Source organism: Haliotis cracherodii, unplaced genomic scaffold (assembly GCF_022045235.1).
Source record: "Haliotis cracherodii isolate W230 unplaced genomic scaffold, xgHalCrac1.p SCAF_4, whole genome shotgun sequence".
Classification (NCBI taxonomy): domain Eukaryota; kingdom Metazoa; phylum Mollusca; class Gastropoda; order Lepetellida; family Haliotidae; genus Haliotis; species Haliotis cracherodii.
This window is the reverse complement of record NW_027266297.1, coordinates 24,499,567-24,520,466: the sequence shown is the minus strand read 5'-3', so window position 1 is coordinate 24,520,466 and position 20,900 is coordinate 24,499,567. Positions and strand designations below refer to the sequence as shown.

General features: G+C 39.4%; 1 protein-coding gene across 1 annotated transcript; it reads left to right on the top strand.

Annotated features, from left to right (window-relative positions):
- The first annotated feature begins 10,268 nt into the window (after window positions 1-10,268).
- LOC139479044 (bone morphogenetic protein 4-like) lies at window positions 10,269-20,567 on the top strand. Its single transcript, XM_071261790.1, has 3 exons — window positions 10,269-10,552; window positions 15,224-15,340; window positions 16,351-20,567. Exons 1-3 carry the CDS (start codon window positions 10,288-10,290, stop codon window positions 16,938-16,940), a joined length of 972 nt encoding a protein of 323 aa, XP_071117891.1. The 5' UTR covers window positions 10,269-10,287; the 3' UTR covers window positions 16,941-20,567.
- Window positions 20,568-20,900: the final 333 nt, after the last annotated feature.

The following is a 20,900-nucleotide window of genomic DNA, read 5'->3' as shown; positions in this document are numbered from 1 at the left end:
GTGAGATGTACCACGTGATCAGTTGATGGCGTGCACTTACGCCATTCGTCACCACTCGCCCCTTTTCGTAACCTGCAAGAAGACTCGTCCCCCTATCGATGAATGTTATGTGCGAAAATACGACAAACCAATCAGAATGCGCGTATGGTTCGTCAAAGAATCCCTCAGAAATAATTTTTGATTTTACATATGTCTTAGATCTAAACATATACCCAAGACACAGTTAAATGCGTTCAATCATACTGTATAGTTCCGCATGTCCCGATGTGCTTTAAATTGCATCTGAAATGTAAATAATATATGGGGAAATATATGTGAACCATTACGCAACGAGTTGACAATTGTTTTAGGTATGCCCGTTTGCGTTAAGACCCAACCCGGTCACAAAAATGGCCACGAGAGGGACACGAGTCGATATTCGGCTTGTCCCAGAATAACAAGAGTTGGTCACGAATGGCACTTACGCATTATAAAAACTAGATAATATGATATAATATCTGTGGAAATCGTAAGAAGTAGTCAATAGACAGCTGTATATGTGTATTATTACCATGCAAGTGAATTACCTCAGAACAGAGTCACAGGATCATCACGTGGTTTCTAAATATAGTAGTGTAAACAAAACAAAGCCAGTCCCGACTTCCGAATTATTACGCTCACAAAGACATGTCCCCATGTCTACTTACTCATTAGAGATATATGCGTAAGATACCTTTCAAAGATTCTCATTGTTCTCAAATGTTTGTGCTATTAAATACAGATTGCTTATCAACACGATTACCGGGCATCGCCCAAAGAAATAATGTCATGTGATACTCATGTGACGTTTGTTTGTAAACAGATGCCCACGTTTTGAAATGAGCGATCGCGTTGGTGTTTAGATCACGATATCAATTTGTCCACAGAGTCCTCGATTCCGGCAATTCTCCATTGGCTGTCTGCATCTTCGCTGTATTGGAGTATAATGTCAAGCCCTTTCTAGTGGATCTTTATCTGGACTTTGAGTCTCTGGCGAAGCGTGTGTGCTTTAGTAGGATGTCCGCCCCTGAATTTCGTCATGGGTACGGGAAGGTCGGATCTGATAGAAATCCTTCCTTTTCCTTATACTTTCGTTGCGTTTGAAGTTTGCATCCATCACCGCTTGTCCATTGTGAAAGAAATACGCTAGAGACTGGCTCTTCTAATGGCATTGGTCCTCCTCCTCCAGTAGGTTTTCCCTGCAACAGTTTGTGAATAATAATCTATGGCTGGATAAGTTTGTGTAAAAATAAAATGGTTCAGTGAAGTAAGAAATGAATCTGCAACCACATCACCCCTACAATGTTTGAAATGTTGCAAAAAAAGCAAATATATTTATTTTCAAAAATCAAATGTCAAAGATACCCATCATTGATTTTTCTACTTTTAAAATCTTTAAATCAAATTATATTCTAAAATCATGTAACAGTATCCTGTGAGTGCCGACTAAACGCCAGTACAGTTCATGTTTTGGATATAATATCGCTGACTTCAGAAAATCAAAACATATTATAAACTCAACTGAGATGTATAGTGTATTTGCTCCTCTTGTTGAAGACATGTGACATGAATGTAGGTACATTGTAGCTCACCCACTGTACTGAAACACTATGAATGAAGTTACTGGGGCACGTGGATCTAGCGGCCATTGCAAAACGCCACATATAGCAGTACATGTAGCACAGGTACAAATACAGTACAAAATGTAACTGAAACATACGGTGGTCGCTTACCTGACTTTCGATCCACTGCCTGGAAATCACACTGGTACTTTTCTGTGCAGTGTTGCTTCCTACCTGTAAGGATCTGGTCGCGGGATTCCCCCTGAGCATGGTATGATGAAAATGCATATAATGTATGACAACATAAATAACCAAAATGCACACAGAATATGCATATTAGAATATGAATGCATAATGAAATATTTATACATATAGTATATGAATATATATTATAAATACAGATTGTATATGAACACAAATGAAATACACCCGTTTAAAGTATCAATGTATATATAATATAAGTACATCTGGAATACCAATACATACATATAGTATATAAACAGGCATGGCATGAAGCTCATACGGATATATACACTTAAAGCCTGTTAAAACATGAGATATAAACCATACAAATGGCATTTTTATGGACTTTATTAGACTTTTCCGTTGCCTATGTTTCTCAGAGCTTTCAGCTTTTTTAATGACAGACAAGGATATAGAATCCTTAAAACATTTCTCCCACCGGAAACACGACTTACAATGACACTTTAAGTACATCCTTTCGGACCGACTTGTCTACGGATAAGTGTTAGAGAAAACTTCAAAGGACGCTAGAAATGAACTCAGTGTTCCCCAAACTCACGAAAACAAGTTGTGCCAAATCACCACATTCTCAATCATCGGACGTCACCTCGGTGTGTTTGTACTCGGACGTGACTTCAGCCACATGTTGATCTAATCTATTTATTGCCATTGGGTAGAACAAATTCCAATTTACTAAATTGAAAACAGGCACTGTTATTTAGTATATAAAGGCACCTGCCCAGTGGTGTAAAGTGACAGAACTTTACGTGAAGCTGCGTCACTTCTCTACCCGCATCCGGCAGTGAAAGGGTTTGAATCCTAGATACTGAATCTGTCAGGTTTATGATTATCCTCGTGAGATTTACAGTTGTAAGCGTCTATGATGTGCATCTATTGGGGGTATCTACATTAAGATGGCCGTTGTGATGTGTGTTTGTGTTTGTCAGCCAAAACTAAAATGTTCAACACAAAACACTCAAAAGTTCAACACAAAACTGAAATGTTCAACTCAAAACACTCAAATATTCAACACAAACACTCAAGTGTTCAACAAAAACACTCAAATTGTTTAACACAAACACTCAAATGTTCAACTCAAAACACTCAAATGTTCAACACAAAACACTCAAATGTTCAACACAAAACACTCAAATGTTCAACACAAAACACTTAAATGTTCAACACAAAACATTTGAATTTGGCATAAAGACGGTCTTTTGGTTAAAGATGTACGGACCATTTACGTTTATCAGGTGAGAAAAGGCCTCAGTGTATTTTAGTCAATACAGAAGTGTACCTGTCCAATGCATCAACGAACGGGGGCCTGCGCAAGGTATTTTAATCAATACAATGTGAACCTGTTCAATATATGAACGAACGGAAATCTGCTCACGGTATTTTAATCAATACAGTGGGGTACCTGTTTAATCGATATATATATTATGGAAAACCATTCAGGGTGGTTTGGTAAGTGATTGCACAGTAATTAAAGGTCGCGGGTGCTTTGTGGATTGTTTTTAAACGAACCTAAAATTCTCGTTATGTTTGTATTCTTGTTGGTTCGTTGGCTGACTATCAGCTGTGCTGTCTTGTGTGACCTCTTGCTGGACAGTCCAATCTTTGAATAAGAGATCCGAGGACAGTGGGGCACTGGTAGAACGCTGAAGTCTCTGGCCAGTCCGGCAAGCCTTCGTTGATCGAGTCTGGACCAGTCAAACCAGTGATCATAGTATGTGCTACGTCGGGGTATTAAGCCACGTAAACATCTATATCAAGGAGCCTCTCCATCCGATCCATTTTGTCGCCTCTTACATCATGCATATGCTGCTGGATACCGATTCTAACCCGGAATGCCCACGTAATGCTGGGTCTCAGGTATGGCGATACATCACGCACCATGCACCTGTTTCCATAAACGTTGTTACCTTGCCTGGCGCTTGGTATTAAGTGAATTCAACACGGACTTGTCGACGTATATATTCGGAGAGTATACTGTGTCTGCATGAGGTATTCATGTTAAACTGCAGCATGGTTTCTCAGTAGGCTAGCACTATGAAACCGGCATCAAATAGTCCGGATTACAACAAGAAGCCTCATACACATGTGCATGAATGTGTGGTATGAGTGTAATAAACTTGAACGTGACGTTAAACCCCATTTGTTTGACAGATAAAGCGTTTGATATAAGTTTGTATGGGTAATATTGTGTCTAACGTTTACTGAGTATATATATCTACTTTGCATATATAATACGTTAAAAATTAGAAACTTTTTAATTTTCAAAGGATATCTCAATTTTCAATTCTGTTCCATGAACAAACCAAGTTACAAATACAAAATGTTTTGAGTTCACTAACATAAGTCATAGTTTCTGATTAAGATAAATCTCAAAAATATTCCCCAAAAAATAAATTACCAAATGTTTTTAATTCCATAATAAATTCACTTCGCACTTTGGTCGTACACAAACCTTCATTAATTATTATTTTAAAGACTTAAATATGAGTTATGCGGTTCTAGAAGCCTTCCTAGGCCATGGGGTTTCAGGCTCATTGCGTCTGTCGTAACGGAGACGTCGACAGTTATATCGACGACAGAAGGACGATGGACAACGAGGTTGTCAATACTCAGTTACACATACGTTTTACAAAGGAGAGTCTGTTTCAATTGAACGGAGTCTCGCTAATTCAAAATTAGGTTCACGTATATTTGTCGACCTAATAGAGGATGGAATCTATAATAGTATTCTTCACCTTTTTGAGTAAAGTGTTTTAGAAAAATAGCAAGTTTCAGATGTATCATATCACACGCTCTTCTGTTGTTTTCCGCCTTGCTTGTTCAACTTTTATAACGGTAAAGGAATGTACATCTTTGACATACCTATGTCATGTATATAAGAAAAAATGGGAAAACCCTTCTCAAGATGCAGTTTAAAGGTCATGGCACTCACCTCTTGTTTTCGAAAAACAAGATTGGTGAAATATTTGACATATTTTGTAAAAGAGAAATAAGGCGTGTACATGTAAATAACTTAACACCGATTTATTTACACGTAAATTTACAATCTCTGCACAATGCAGACGTTTTTTCAAAATTTACATAGTTTTTAGTTTCAACAAAATCAGTAAACGCCCTATCGTGTCTCTAGATTGGCTGGTCAACTTGATTATCTGGTCAAGACAAGTTTATTTTCCTGGCCACCGTCATATCACCGAGTACTTATGTGCGGCCAAAAAAAACAACTACATTTTTTGTGCAAATTGTGAGTGTGGCGGGTGCTACTAGTAGAGTAGGAAATGCTTACCCTTTTCGCGAATATCTGTTGTCATTTTCAGTGATCCATTCATATAGTTTTCACTAGTATTTTGCCTTTTACAGACAATGGAATCTGTTTCGGCGGATGACCGAGACTGGGTATTTTCTGGCGTTATATTTACGTTTACATTATTTAGTGTCAGCATTTTACATTATTTAGTGTCAGCATTGAACACTTAACAAGTTTGAACTACATGCATGTATATATACTCACCGACAAAAGAAACGCGAGTACCATAAAGTTAAAGTTGTTAAATAAGGATTGGTCGGCTGGGAGTCAATGTACTGTGAGGAGTATCCATGTTAAATTGTTGCATTATATCTCAATTGGCTCATACTACCTACAAACAGCCACACGCGAGCATACACATCGCTATATAAGCGCAAATATGCGACCTTAAATATAAAAAATATAAAATGTCAATGCGAGACAATAACCAGTTTCGATTATACACCGAGACATATTTCATTGGGCCTAAAAGGCAAAATAGCCATGGAAATTGTATGAATGAAGCTCTGAAAATCTTTGATGATACCAGTTGTTCGCCAATAGAATCTGCATGTTCTGCTCTACAGGTAGAGCCCGCCACTCACACAATTTGTATTGAAGGGAAAGCGTTTGTTGCCCGACGCCGCACAGCACTAAACACCATTTCGCCTCACCTCACCTTAAACTAAAAGTGCACTCAATGATGGCAAAGTCGGCTAATACATTCATGCGTCACAGTTTACAGCCCCATTTCGCATATAAAGAAGCCTATCATTCAGGAGTTGACAAGCTGGTCGTGTACCTTGAGTTTCAACTGCCCTCTCCCACGTCAGACGCTCACATTCCACCGGACTTTCTGCGTTTGGGGAGGGGCGGCCGGGTAGCCTAGTGGTTAAAGCGTTCGCTCGTCACGCTGAAGACCCTGGTTCGATTCGAGACATGGGGACAATGTGTGAAGCCCATTTCTGGTGTCCCCCGCCGTGATATTGCTGGAATAGTGCTAAAAGCGGCGTAAAACCAAACTCACTCACTCATTCTGCGTTGGGGTGGAGTGAGTGAGTGTGTGAGTATGGTTTTACGCCGCTTTAATATAATATTCCAGCAATATCACGGCGGGGGACACCAGAAATGGGCTTGACACATTGTACCCATGTCGGGAATCGAACCCGGGTCTTCGGCGTGACGATCGAACGCTTTAACCACTAGGCTACCCAACCGCCCCGTGTTTGGGTGGAACATGGCTTGAATGAAATGGTGTATACTACAATAGCATATTCATGTATACCCCGTGTTTGGGTGGAACATGGCTTGAATGAAATGGTGTATACTACAATAGCATATTCATGTATACCCCGTGTTTGGGTGGAACATGGCTTGAATGAAATGGTGTATACTACAATAGCATATTCATGTATACCCCGTGTTTGGGTGGAACATGGCTTGAATGAAATGGTGTATACTACAATAGCATATTCATGTATACCCCGTGTTTGGGGGGAACATGGCTTGACTGAAATGGTGTATGCTACAATAGCATATTCATGTATACCCCGTGTTTGGGTGGAACATGGCTTGAATGAAATGGTGTATGCTACAATAGCATATTCATGTATACCCCGTGTTTGGGGGGAACATGGCTTGAATGAAATGGTGTATGCTACAATAGCATATTCATGTATACCCCGTGTTTGGGGGGAACATGGCTTGAATGAAATGGTGTATACTACAATAGCATATTCATGTATACCCCGTGTTTGGGGGGAACATGGCTTGAATGAAATGGTGTATACTACAATAGCATATTCATGTATACCCCGTGTTTGGGTGGAACATGGCTTGAATGAAATGGTGTATGCTACAATAGCATATTCATGTATACCCCGTGTTTGGGGGGAACATGGCTTGAATGAAATGGTGTATACTACAATAGCATATTCATGTATACCCCGTGTTTGGGTGGAACATGGCTTGAATGAAATGGTGTATGCTACAATAGCATATTCATGTATACCCCGTGTTTGGGTGGAACATGGCTTGAATGAAATGGTGTATGCTACAATAGCATATTCATGTATACCCCGTGTTTGGGGGGAACATGGCTTGAATGAAATGGTGTATGCTACAATAGCATATTCATGTATACCCCGTGTTTGGGGGGAACATGGCTTGAATGAAATGGTGTATGCTACAATAGCATATTCATGTATACCCCGTGTTTGGGTGGAACATGGCTTGAATGAGATGGTGTATACTACAATAGCATATTCATGTATACCCCGTGTTTGGGTGGAACATGGCTTGAATGAAATGGTGTATACTACAATAGCATATTCATGTATACCCCGTGTTTGGGGGGAACATGGCTTGAATGAAATGGTGTATGCTACAATAGCATATTCATGTATACCCCGTGTTTGGGTGGAACATGGCTTGAATGAAATGGTGTATACTACAATAGCATATTCATGTATACACTGTTTTCCCATAACATTGATAACCTGAGATTTCACCGTATATTGTTCCCGAAAATACTTGAAAAAAAATGAATATGCATCAGGCTGTTGGGAAAATAATAATTGCCTTGCCTAAAAAAATACACAAATACACTTACCTCGGATCTCCACGGGTCTCATAAACATGAAAGCATGGTATTTAGATTTTCTTGTTGTTAATCATAATGTTTTAGGATGCGTGTTCGACAATGTCGCTTTAACACACCTTGCCCAGTCCATGTGTACTCCGTCGGTTCACTGCAGTACTTTATCGCAGGGATTTAACCGACAAACGTAAATATAGATAGATGTTATCACGCGAATGTGTACAACCTCGTTATCATATAATGCCATTCTTAAAAAAAAATCGTCGAAAAAATATCTCACCAAGTTTACGAAAGACATTGCAAGTTATCCTGTAATGTGCACACTAATATCATTTGTGACCTACTCGTGCTGGTCCGGGACAAACAGGTTACGGAAAGGGGCGAGTAGCGACAAAAATACATTAATATAATTCCAACAGAAACACTGGCTAAACAAGTTTATATGATTTTAAAGGTACTTTTGAAATCACCACAATAACTTTGTCAGTGATCGTCTTTCTGGGCAATCAATACATCCGACTGCTGGAGTAACTGACCTTTATTAAAGGGAAGCTACTCTAGTCTACGAGATGCCAAGTTACTCTATGCAGTCACATGTCCGACACATCGACAAAATGAAAGAAAGTCAAATTTCGGACTTCAGTCGGTTAAATCCAATTATTGTTAATTCGGGAAAAGACTCCAAGCACAGGAATGGAAACATATATCCACACCATCCTCGCTAAAATACTTCGTTTGTCTCCAGTGTTGCCTACACTTTTAAAAGGTATAAGCTGTGTCCCAGTTAGTTGATTTTTGGTATCTTAGACTATTATTATAATAATTATAACAATTATCCCAATAAATTGTCTGGATCCCGGTTGTCACTCGATAGCCAATAGACAAGAGCGATCCTATGTTTATAAACACCTGCCTACATTGTACCAATACTGGCCCAAAATTGAGGACGCCAAGGCGTCGTAATTCACTATGCAGAGTTGCGTCCCTTCAGGAACGCCAGAAACCTATGATCCGAGGTTTGAATCCCGATTCGCCCCGATTATGTTTCTAGGTTTGTCAGCACCATACCCGTGCGCGTGGGTTTCACCAAAGTGGTAAACGTCTAAGACCTGCACCACTTCGGGCTATCCTCCCTCATTAAGCCGACACGCCGCGATATAACTGGAATACTGTTCAAACCATGTGTTTGGTACTGGGCCAGCACTGGTGCTAGCCTGGTTTAATATCGTTTAGCCTACATTGCCCTATTCCGGTCCAGTACAGATTTCGTACTGGTGTCGACCTCTACATTCTAAAAGCTTCATGTACAATCAATGTGTTTCACACAATTATAACATGTTTCTATTTTTTTAAACTATTCTTTCAACTATTCTCCATATGCTCCACTGATGCTCTCCATGTGTACACTTTCTATATTGCCGCAGTGATCACACAGGGAACACTCCAGTACTTTATGGCGGGGATAAGTGTAAATATAGATAATCACGCGAGTGCGGAAACCTCTTTTTTATGGTTCCGTTTTCTAATTCTCTCATCGCAAAATAATACGTCACATTCACCCCAAACACCCATTTATCGGTTTGTCGGTTAGTACAATTCTGGGATGTCTATAGAGAATCTCATCCTGGCGTCTTTTGATAACCAATATATCAAGACGAGTCGATGAAAATTTACCACAATAGGCATTAATCTTGCAATGTAAATCGGTATTATCATATCTCACACTCTATTCCCATGAGAATGCTGATAATACCCGTGTTATGTTAAAGGCCATTAAAATCATTTTCATAATCCGTTGTACTATTCCAACTGTATCAGGCTATATCAAAAGCATGTATTTATGAATCAATATCATAAAGTGATGATACCAAATCAGTGTTTTGATAACAATAGTGTAGCTCAAGTGAAAACGGGCCACTGGTTTGTAGATACAAAATATTAAAAATAGAGTAGATTTAATTCATTTATAGGCGAGCGCTTTCTGCTCAAACGAGTCTCTTCTGGGCATTCACAACGCATAGTTGTGCAGTTCAGATCGTGGGTTCGATACCCGGCCGCGTCAAACCAAAATACATGAAAACGGTGGTACTTGTTGTTACCTTGCCCGGTGCAAGGCATCTCGGTGTCTCACACACACACACACACACACACACACACACACACACACACACACACACACACACGCACACACGCACGCACGCACGCACGCACACACACACACACACACACACAACGTACATGAACGTCGCTATATATGTGTAATAATCTTGAACGTAACGTTAAACTCCATTTCACCTCACCACCTTTGAGAGTGAAGGATTTTATGTATATATAGTCTGCTGTTGACTATTACAATGATAACATAGGATGTTACCTCCACTGCATCACAACTGCATTGCTGAGATATTATATGTCTATATCCTCACCAAAGTATTTCTGCGCTTGCGCTAAACTAGAACACGTGACATCTACGTGAGCGGCAATCAACAACCAGATGCTTTTTACAAGCGGTTGACAGACATCGGATTGTGTGAGTGAGCATTTTTAACGGAAGCAACATCATGAATTGGATATTATTATTGAATGCATACCTCTATGTGTCGATGCCTTTCAACGGTGGTGCTTTACTGGAGTCCACCATTGAGAATCTGTTGACAGAGGTCGATTCGTCTTTGAGCCATCGCCCATCAGAAGACAGAGTGCCAGCATTTATGCATCTTTTGTACGAGGATCTGAAGCTGGAGATGTTGCGTATTCACATGACGTCATGGGAGATGTACGCTCGCAGTCCAGTTATTCGTTCCTTCCGGGCAAGATCAAAAGATAGTACGTATTACACTTTACCATACAATGTTGTGTTCGAGGTAAACGAATGAAACCTATGAATATTTGAAATGGAAAATACATGATGGAATTTTATTTTGCTAAAACACATTTTACGTGTGTGCATTTTGTCTGAGAATAATTGGGCATGGCATTATCCATTGTCGTGTCTGATTATTCCAATTGGGAAACAACCATTGCTGAGTGCGGCGTTAAACAACAAACAAACAAACAAATTGGGAAACATACATATTGGAGGAACTTCTGTTTATAAGCTTACCATGTTGTTATATTAGTGTAGATGGTACAACTTCTTATATTGATAGACATGTCTCTGTTTTTGAACTGTTTAATAATCAAAGCGTTATTGGTATTCGCCCTCGTACACAGGTTTCATTACATCAAAAGGTAAATCTAAAATAATCTGAATATATCACAGAAATAAGGAAAAACCTTTTTTCATAAGTATTTACAAAGTACAAAGAGTTTCCTATCGATTAACAAAGACGCTCTGAGTAATGATTGAGAAGAAAGTAACAGCATTGTTCATCACAAAAAGCTTAACTAACTTTATCATCAGACTGAATCTGAAAGTAGTGATTGTTCATAATTATTTTCTCGGAAGTATAGGGATTATTGTTCTAAATAAACATTATTTTGTTTTTTGCTGAGATTGCTATTTTTTGTACGTTTGTCGTGACAGATGTAATAAAATGAATAACATGTCTTTGTTAAAGTAAGGTAGACAAACACTTAGTCTATGAAAGGTTTCTTTAAAATAATTGTAATATATATTTTTTTAGATAATATTTCCTCCCCTGCTGTGGAATCAACGAAAGAAGACAACTTGGTTTGGTTTGATCTAGACTTGCCATGACTTTTAAACAATATAAATTCCACAATCATGTCGCAGGACTAAGAGTAAGCGGCAATTAGGTTTCTAGCGTTGACGGATGACATATTTAAACAATATAAATTCCACAATCATGTCGCAGGACTAAGAGTAAGCGGCAATTAGGTTTCTAGCGTTGACGGATGACATAGCTGTTGACCCCTACCGATAAGTCTCCTCCCCCTTGCCGTCACGTGACTGGCCTTAATGTAACCTATATACGTGACTAGGAGTTAACATTATCCACACAAACGTCAAAATAAAAAGAAAGGACATCAATGGGGACACTTTATCAACTTTAACAGTGCATCATCATAAACAAAGACTCGTTAGTAAAACATTAATTTCACTTAAAAGAGAATTTGTGATAAAAATGTATATCCTTGATTGCACACATTGAAAAACGACGGTCTGCCTCTTACGTTCTGTGAAATCTGTTTCAGCAGATAAACGGGACTTATCATTCTCTGGCGTTTTAAATTTATTGTGAATGTATCACATATTACTCGGACTTTTAACCATATAGGATCTCCGTACACTCATCACTTGATAGGGGGCACGGGTGGCCCAGTCGTCTAAGGCGCCGTGATTCGCTGTGCAGAGTTGCGTCCCTTGGACACGCCAGAAACCTATGATTGTGGGTTCGAATCCCGGTTCGCCCCGATTATGTTTCTAGGTTTGTCAGCACCATACCCGTGCTCGTGGGTTTCACCGAAGTGCTAAACGTCTGAGACCTGCATCACTTCGGGCTTTCCTCCCACATTAAGCTGACACGCCGCGATATAACTGGAATACTGTTAAAAGCGGCGTTAAACCAAACTCACTCACTCATCACTTGATAACCTCGGTGCATTAACAATATATTAACCTTTGTCTGATCTGATATAGTGAGTGAGTGAATATTGCTTAACGCCGCATCAGTAATTTTGCAGCTTTTCGCGGCGATCTGATCTGATATAAAAAAAAGTCAACAAAGTTTACATTTTCTGCCTGAATTATGTTCTTTTTATGTCCTCCAAACTGTTATGTGTCTTGTTTATCATTGGGTTTTTTTGTTTTTTATCAAAATAGTTTAACCTGTTATCTTTCGGAGCTCTGTGGCTTCTTTTGTATCACGTCTTTACACATTTAGTTTTATAAGCAAACCAAATATCCGGGGTACTTTTTGACTTACCATTTTTTGTGACAAACGTGCTGAAACTTAACTCATAACAATTTTACTGAACTAGACCACTTTTTAAGTTATGAGTATACACCCCTACTGTCTGGTCGGCGTTTCATCTAGCCAAGTTTTACAAACAGAGCTCTTAGATCTTTGACCCAACAGCATTCATTGTTAAAATGATTGTTAAACACTGTTTTGCTGTTTAATCTTCATGGTTTTCTTTTAAACATATACTCACGATATAGTCGGAATCGTGCAATGCTTTAAGCAGAGATCACAAACTAAGCGGCAAAAGAAAGTATAGGTTTGCAATTTGTAATATTCCTAAACAGCGATAACTTGTGGAAAGTGGGTATTGGGAATATGACTGCACAGGAACAGGTACCAATAAAACACCTCACCCGAACGCACCACCTTTGACGGCGCTCGTGCGGTGACAAAAAAAATGGTGAAACAGGTTTCCCGCCTTTGGCATAAACTGCACGTGCATGTTAGCTGTATAAAGGTGTTCGTCTGCAGGGTATAACCACACGTGATGAAAGCACACAACAGAAATGCAACGACTGTCACAGGAGCAGAGAGAGAGAGCCATCGGTATGGCCGAAATTGGGACAACACAGGTCCAAATTGCCAGAAGGTTTGGTTGTACACCGTTGACAGTAGCCAGGCTGATTCAACGGTACAGGCAGACAGGTAGGTCGCAAGACAGGCCTAGAACCGGACGACCCCGAGTGACAACACCACTCGAAGACAGTCAGATACGGCTCATTCACCGGCGAAACGGCGACGGCGACGGCAGCAACAACGTTGGGACATCCCATTAGCCAACGAACAGTAATACGACGACTTCGTGCTGTTGGAATCCGAGCGTATCGTCCTTTCCAAGGAATGGTACTGAAACCTGAGACTGCGATGGGCGAGGCAAGTTCGACGCTGGCAAGTGAGAAATTGGCGTCGAGTGCTGTTTACTGATGAAAGTCGGTTTAACTTGTTTCGAAATCACGGCAGAGAACGAGATTATCGACGCAGAGGGGAACGTGTATTCGAGAGGTCCATCCATTCGGCGGGGGAGGTGTGATGGTGTGGGGCGGTATTTGTGGAGATCAGAAGACTGATTTGGTGATTATACAGGGAAATCTGAACGCTGTGCAGTAGAGAGACCAAGTGTTGCAGCCAGTTGTGCTTCCGTTCTTACAAAACCAACAGCAGGGGACATTGTTTCAACACGACAATGCCAGGCCCCATACTGCAAGACTGACTCGGAACTTTCTAAACCCGCAGAACGTTGACGTTTTGCCCTGGCCTCACTCGATATGAATCCTATTTAACAGCTGTGGGACCATCTTGACAGACAGATTAGAGCACGCCATCAGCCTCCCGTCGGGAGACAAGAATTGCAGCAGGCCCTGAGAGACGAGTGGCAACGGATTCCAGTCCACGTCATCAGAAGACTGACGTCATCGATGAGGCGGCGTATCACAGCATGCATTGAGGCAGCTGGAGGTCTATATGCTATTGAAAGCAACTGTGTCGTCATTGAACTTGTAGTGTGTCTGACAATTTTTTGGTGACATTTCAGACAACTTTTGAAATTGAAATTTCTTACCCCACCATTGTTTACCTTGAGCGTACATTACCTTTGATTGCACAATTCCATTCAAACTGTGGTTGATCAATGATTTGTTAACCCTCCCTTTGATTATATTATAATTCACAACAAAACCTCTTCTTGTTATTTTTTTATCGATCATGGAACTCGACCTACACTTTCTTTTGCCGCCCAGTTTATTTATGTTGTGATTAGCAAATCCGATAAGCTGTTAGCATTTTCACATGTATGCAGAATTTCCGATTTAGGTAATAAAGTATCCTCATGTCACTAATAGCCGTTAACACGAGTATACGTTATTCCCCGAAATAACGGTTAATAACATGAGAATACGTTATTACCTGAAGTAGTGGTTAATAACATGAGAATACGTTATTACCTGAAGTAGCGGTTAATCCTATTGATTAAAGTAGGATGAATGTACTACATCCCACGATCGAAACTACTTTGTCTGTTTTCTATTATCCCTTATGGTGCATCTGAGAATAATATCTGCCTAGTATGTCCTTTTATTCTAGTTTTTTTATTCTCTTCTTCCCAAATACAATTGCACGTTTTCCAGCCATACAAAACATCAAATGTTAACTTGTATCTCTTGTGATTTGAAAAGATTATATATTTCTAGCCCTGAAGAAAGCGAGCACTGTTATTAAATTCAATAGCTGCATTATATACGTATAAATTAATTCAACATTAACAGTATAATGTGTTTTGCTTGCTGTACCAGCTGATACTCTGCGCTTTGTCCAGATGTAGGTAGTACTGTCCCGTATGTTTGTGGGCCGGTGGCCCCTTAATGTCAATACACAATTAAATTCAGTAGCAGTCAATTTCTAGTGTTTACAAACCACACTGGGAAAGGTACGCATCTAAAATACTGAAAGGCAAGAGTGTGGTAATAATGTGAATTTATTAGAATTATCAATATTCGTTAGTAAATATATATTTGTTGTCACGGATCAGATAATGCATCATATAACACAGTGTGTAACGTGTATTGTCTTGCAGATTCCGGGAGAAGGTTCAAATTCGAAATACCGTCATCACTCAACCTCAACGACATACACGACGCGTACTTGATCGTGAATGCATCGCACGTCAACGTCACGGCCAAGTATAGAGGAAGTAAGTTCTGCCGACGTGTTGCATCTTAACGTGGAATACGGAAGCATAATGGTGCCACTTTGGTTGGATATTGTTTAATCGAAATTTCTCGTTATTTCAATTATTTGTTTATTTTCTCGAAATTTCGAGTTTTTTCTCATTACTTGGATTATGACTTTGTAATTTAAATCATTTTCTCGCTATTTCGATTTTTTCTAGTAATTTCGATTATTTTCTCATTATTTCAAGTTTATTTAAAAAACTCGAAATTTCTCATTTTGTCTCATTGCTTCCATTATTTTCTTGTAATTTTGATATTTTTCCGCGTTATTTCAAGTTACCAAATCATGCGTATGCCCAATGCAAAGAATTACATAATACTTACTGCATAAAACATATTTCGCTGTTCATAAACGTTTATATAATTAGTAAGATAATGTAAATATTTAGTTGTTAATTTCATAAAGTTTCTTCCATGTCGCCGTGCAGAAGACTGCAGTCATTAGCCTTCGCAGGTTCAAATCCCAGTAGCGAAACACGTTTATCGTGAAATTGTTCTACCAAGTGATGCGATAGGAGAAAGTAGTTCGGCTATTGCCAAGTGATGTCTAACTGACAATCCGCCACATAATGCCCAGTCAAAGACAAGGGAGCCATGTTTTTATTCAAATTAACTATAACGTTTTACTGATAATAAATAATATGTTATATTAAGAGTTACGAGTGAGTGAGTGAGTGAGTGAGTTTGGTTTTACGCCGCTTTTAGCAATATTCCAGCAATATCACGGCGGGGGACACCAGAAATTTAAGAGTTACGAATTGCAGACGCACGAGGTTCTAATTAATGATGGCGTTGTTAATTGTCTATTGGTCGAAGTTTATGCTCGTGAAAGGACGATTCGATTTCTAAAATGGGTGAAATGGGTGAATCCCATTTCTGATGTCCCCCGCCGTGATATTGCTGGAAACCACCCCTTCACTTACAACTCTCATTTTTTTCTCAAATAATAGTTTTCTCTTTTTTTATTCAGGAACACTGGAAAGACATTACGCATCATTTTCTGACAACTACTACGCATTCAATGTCGTGGAGGAAGTGATTACTACACGAAATGAAAATCGCAGCCGAATTCACTTTCACTTTCCACACACTCGACACATGTCGGCTCGGGATGTGTTCCTGGTAGTGTATCAACACATTGCGGCACAGACGCTTGATCATGCGCGTCGCAAGAGGAACACATTCCAAAACACATCGTTGTATTTCTTTCAAAGTTTAACCCAGAATAGCATCGGAGATGTGGATGATCGTGACTGTCGCCGCATGGAATGGGATGTGAATTTTGATGCGATCAGCTGGTTCTGGATCATTGCCCCAAATACTGTGTCAGCCGGAGTGTGCCGAGGAGATTGTAGTTTACTGTCGACAAATCAAAACACTACTAACTATACGTTCATGAAGACAATGTATCACATCCAAAACAACGATGGGACAATTCCTCATGCATCGTGTGTGCCCATATTACTAGCTCCCATGACTATCATATACTACGATAGGCAATTTAATGTGATTACTCGGATCGTGCCGGAATTCATTGTGGCTGGGTGTGGCTGTAGGTGACACTTCACACGGGAAAAGCGGAAGTTTACGAGAACTGGATTGTCAAACAAGGTCCTCAGAATGTTTCTGAGTGACAGAACGAAGTTGCCTGAGCGTGGTGGCAGCGAAGGACATTAGCTGGTTCCGAAGCAGGTGGCTAGGGTGAGTTGCGTCCAAACCGTCAACATATCGCTCACACATTCAACGTACTTCATTGTGTACTGGTTTCACCAATATCCCGGGCGCCACGTGCAGAACTGACACTTGACATGTAAAACGGAACTGGTTCACAGACGTTTGCATGGGCACGTATATCGCAGTACAGACGAACTTGTATTCATTTAAAGGATTGAACATATTAAGCCGGCATATGCACATATATTCTGTTTCTAGTTGTTTTTTTGTAAAACGGTTTATTTGAGTGAACAAATCCTTTATATCTATGTTTCACACACGAAAAGCACTTGTTCAAAGATCTCATTTACCATGAACCATTTTTCATGGGACTATGATGCAAAGTTAACCAAATACCGTATTCGACGTAATAAGCGCCCCGCTCTAATAAGCGCCCACGGCGATATTTGCTAATATATTGACTAATGAACAATCCCAATTATCACCCCTTCGGATTGATGAATGTACGCAAGACATTTATTCGCGTATAATACGCACTCGTGTGTTATATGCACCCTTAATTACAGGCAATTAAATTCTGGAAAAATATATATGTCGTATATAAACATTTCAGGCTGTCAGCATAAACCACGAAATTTATCTTTCAACCCTGTTGTTTTTTCACCAGAATAATATTCTAATAAGAGCCCCCTTTTTCTAATCTTGAGAGCGCCCTGGGCGGTCATTACGTCGAAAACGGTAGTTAGTGATGAAATCAGAAACAAGAGTATAATATGTGGCCTTACCTATATAACAATGATATTTCAGATGAGGTAGGTCAGTAGACGAACATTTAGTCCAAGAAAAAAGTTATAATAATATATATATCCACAAAATATAAAATATAATCCAAATGGAGCCCAGAACAATGTTTTATTTCAGCCTAGAGCTGAAGCAATCAGTTGGATTCATGTTGTCATTCATTTTCTAGGGTTTGGGAGACAGACCAGCCGGTAAGGCACATGACACGAACTGTGTCATTATTTCACGTGTCACATATTTCATAAGTCCGTCAAACGGAGAAATTTTATAATTTGAAAAAAAGAAACAACATGCCTCTCATTGAAAAAGTGGAATCATATGGCATATTTGTACATCATCGATGTCAATTACAGGTCAAATCCTGCAAGTGTTCTGTTAATTATCTAGCACACGTACATGTGTGTGTGTGTGTGAGTGTGTGTGAGTGTGTGTGTGTGTGTGTGTGTGTTTGTGTGTGTGTATTACAATCACGTGTCTCGAACATAGAACATAGAACATAGATCCTTCTACAAATAAGTATGGTTACGTGGATAATTCCTTGATCTCGATGGCATTGTGTTCAAAAAATAATTTCTTAAATAAAGCCTTTCGATGTCCCAAGAACTTGACTTAGCGAGATCTCACTGCAGTTTATTAACCGATCATTTAATAAGTTGGCGGGGTGCTTTGTTCGAGAGATTATTTTTTGTTTCCCTGCATAAAAACATTAAAAAAATTCTCGTTGTTTTAAAGGAGTGACTGTGCGTGAGTGAGTATGATTTTACGCCACTTTTAGCAATAATACAGCAATATCATGGCGGGAGACCCCAGAAGTGGACTTGTACCCATATCAGGAATCGAACCCGGGATTCTGCGTGACGGGCGAACGCTTTAACCACTAGGCTACCCCACCGCTTTTTCTGAACAATTTTTGAGATTTTTATCCGTTTTCTTTTGTTCCTTTTGGGGTGTTTAATATTGCTTTTTAACCCTTGTAACCTGAGTACAAATTATTTTTTCCAGCATTTTCGAGAACAGACTTTTCCTTTTAAAATATCAAAATAGTTGGTCCCCAATTCAAATGCTCTTTGGTCGATGTTTGTCAAGTATTCGGGTATGTTGTTGATGTATATTTCACTTACCATAATACACTTCCGTCGATGAGAAATATGAATACCTATAAATCTAGAGAGTGACATTGATACCAACTAGCATGATGTAAAGAATAATTTACTTACGATATGGAAACACAAATTACGTTACGTGCTATATGGTTTTTTTACGGTATGAATCCTGTGACATCATAGGAATGCTTTTACGGTATGAATCCTGTAACATCATAAGAATGCTTTTACGGTATGAATCCTGTGACATCATAGGAATGCTTTTACGGTATGATTCCTGTGACATCATAGGAATGCTTTTACGGTATGAATCCTGTGTCAACATAGGAATGCTTTTACGGTATGGATCCTGTGACATCATAGGAATGCTTTTACTGTATGAATCCTGTGACATAATAGGAATGCTTTTACTGTATGGATCCTGTAACATCATAGGGATGCTTTTACTGTATGGATCCTGTAACATCATAGGAATGCTTTTACTGTATGAATCCTGTGACATCATAGGAATGCTTTTACGGTATGAATCCTGTGACATCATAGGAATGCTTTTACTGTATGGATCCTGTGACATCATAGGAATGCTTTTACGGTATGAATCCTGTGACATCATAGGAATGCTTTTACGCTATGAATCCTGTGACACCATAGGAATGCTTTTACGGTATGAATCCTGTGACACCATAGGAATGCTTTTACGGTATGAATCCTGTGACATTATAGGAATGTTTTTACGGTATGAATCCTGTGACATCATAGGAAATACTTTGCTTCTAAATAGTAAGTCTTCTATCAAGATATATTTTATGATTGTACATGTATATGTGTATATTAACACAGTTATTGTATATGACATGATACATGGCATTATGATATAATTAGAGTATAATATTGCATTATACGGCCCTCATACTTAGTCAACATCAGTCACCATGTGGTAGAAAGCCTTTATCCGAACTAAGACGGTTAAACCAAACTGCTCGGATTAACAAAAGGCCGCTGTACGTACACCGCACAGTATGATTTACGCAGTATATTTGTGAAGTGCACGTTATACAAACTTCCGGGCAGAAGAAAGTATACGCCCATGTTTGATGGTGACTAAAACGGAAACAAACAAGAAATGGTTACTAGTATTCGATGGTGATGTATTTAATACGGGTATCATAGTTGCGTTTCGGCGACCGTTTTCAACATAGAAACGGTTTGATAACGTTTATAGTTGTTGGTCCAATCCAAAGCGTATACTTTCTTTTGCCCTGCAGTAAAGTTGGTTGCTGACACTCGGCTATACCAACGACTAGGTGACCCAAGGTTTCAGTCACGTGATACCGAAGATATACAATATTCTAAAATATACAGGTAGTGAGTTGTCACTGTGCCGGCATTAAACAGAATAGACGCCGGGCTCTTAATAGGTACCTGCTTCAAATAGACGCCGGTCAACAGCTCGTGCTTGATGGACGACATAGCGTCTAAAAGAGGCAATACGGTAACAGTATCACAGTGGAAGAAATGTATTAACAATTGGTGATTGATATGTATATCTTTTTATACATCTATTTACGTTTTATTATGTGTATGCTACCAATGAGTAGACGTCAAGGAACACGAGATGGAATAAAGTTATTGTTACATAATTTATTATGTGTTTTTACTTGTCATTATGTAATCATTTCTGTTCTTTTGTGGTCACAAAGTAATTACAAAATGTTACAAAACGCCGCTTTGATCTGTACTTTAACGGTTACATGACGGCGTTACATCAACATAGCGTGGGGAAACCCCGATGCTAGATGGGGACGCAAGTTTAAGACGTTTCCTACTCGTGCTGACAAACCAAGAATCAGGAAGAATCAAGCATCAGGAATCTGGGACTCGATCCCGCCCAGGATTCAAATCCAGACATCTTCCCAAGGAAAGAGAGTTTACTGACTGTAAA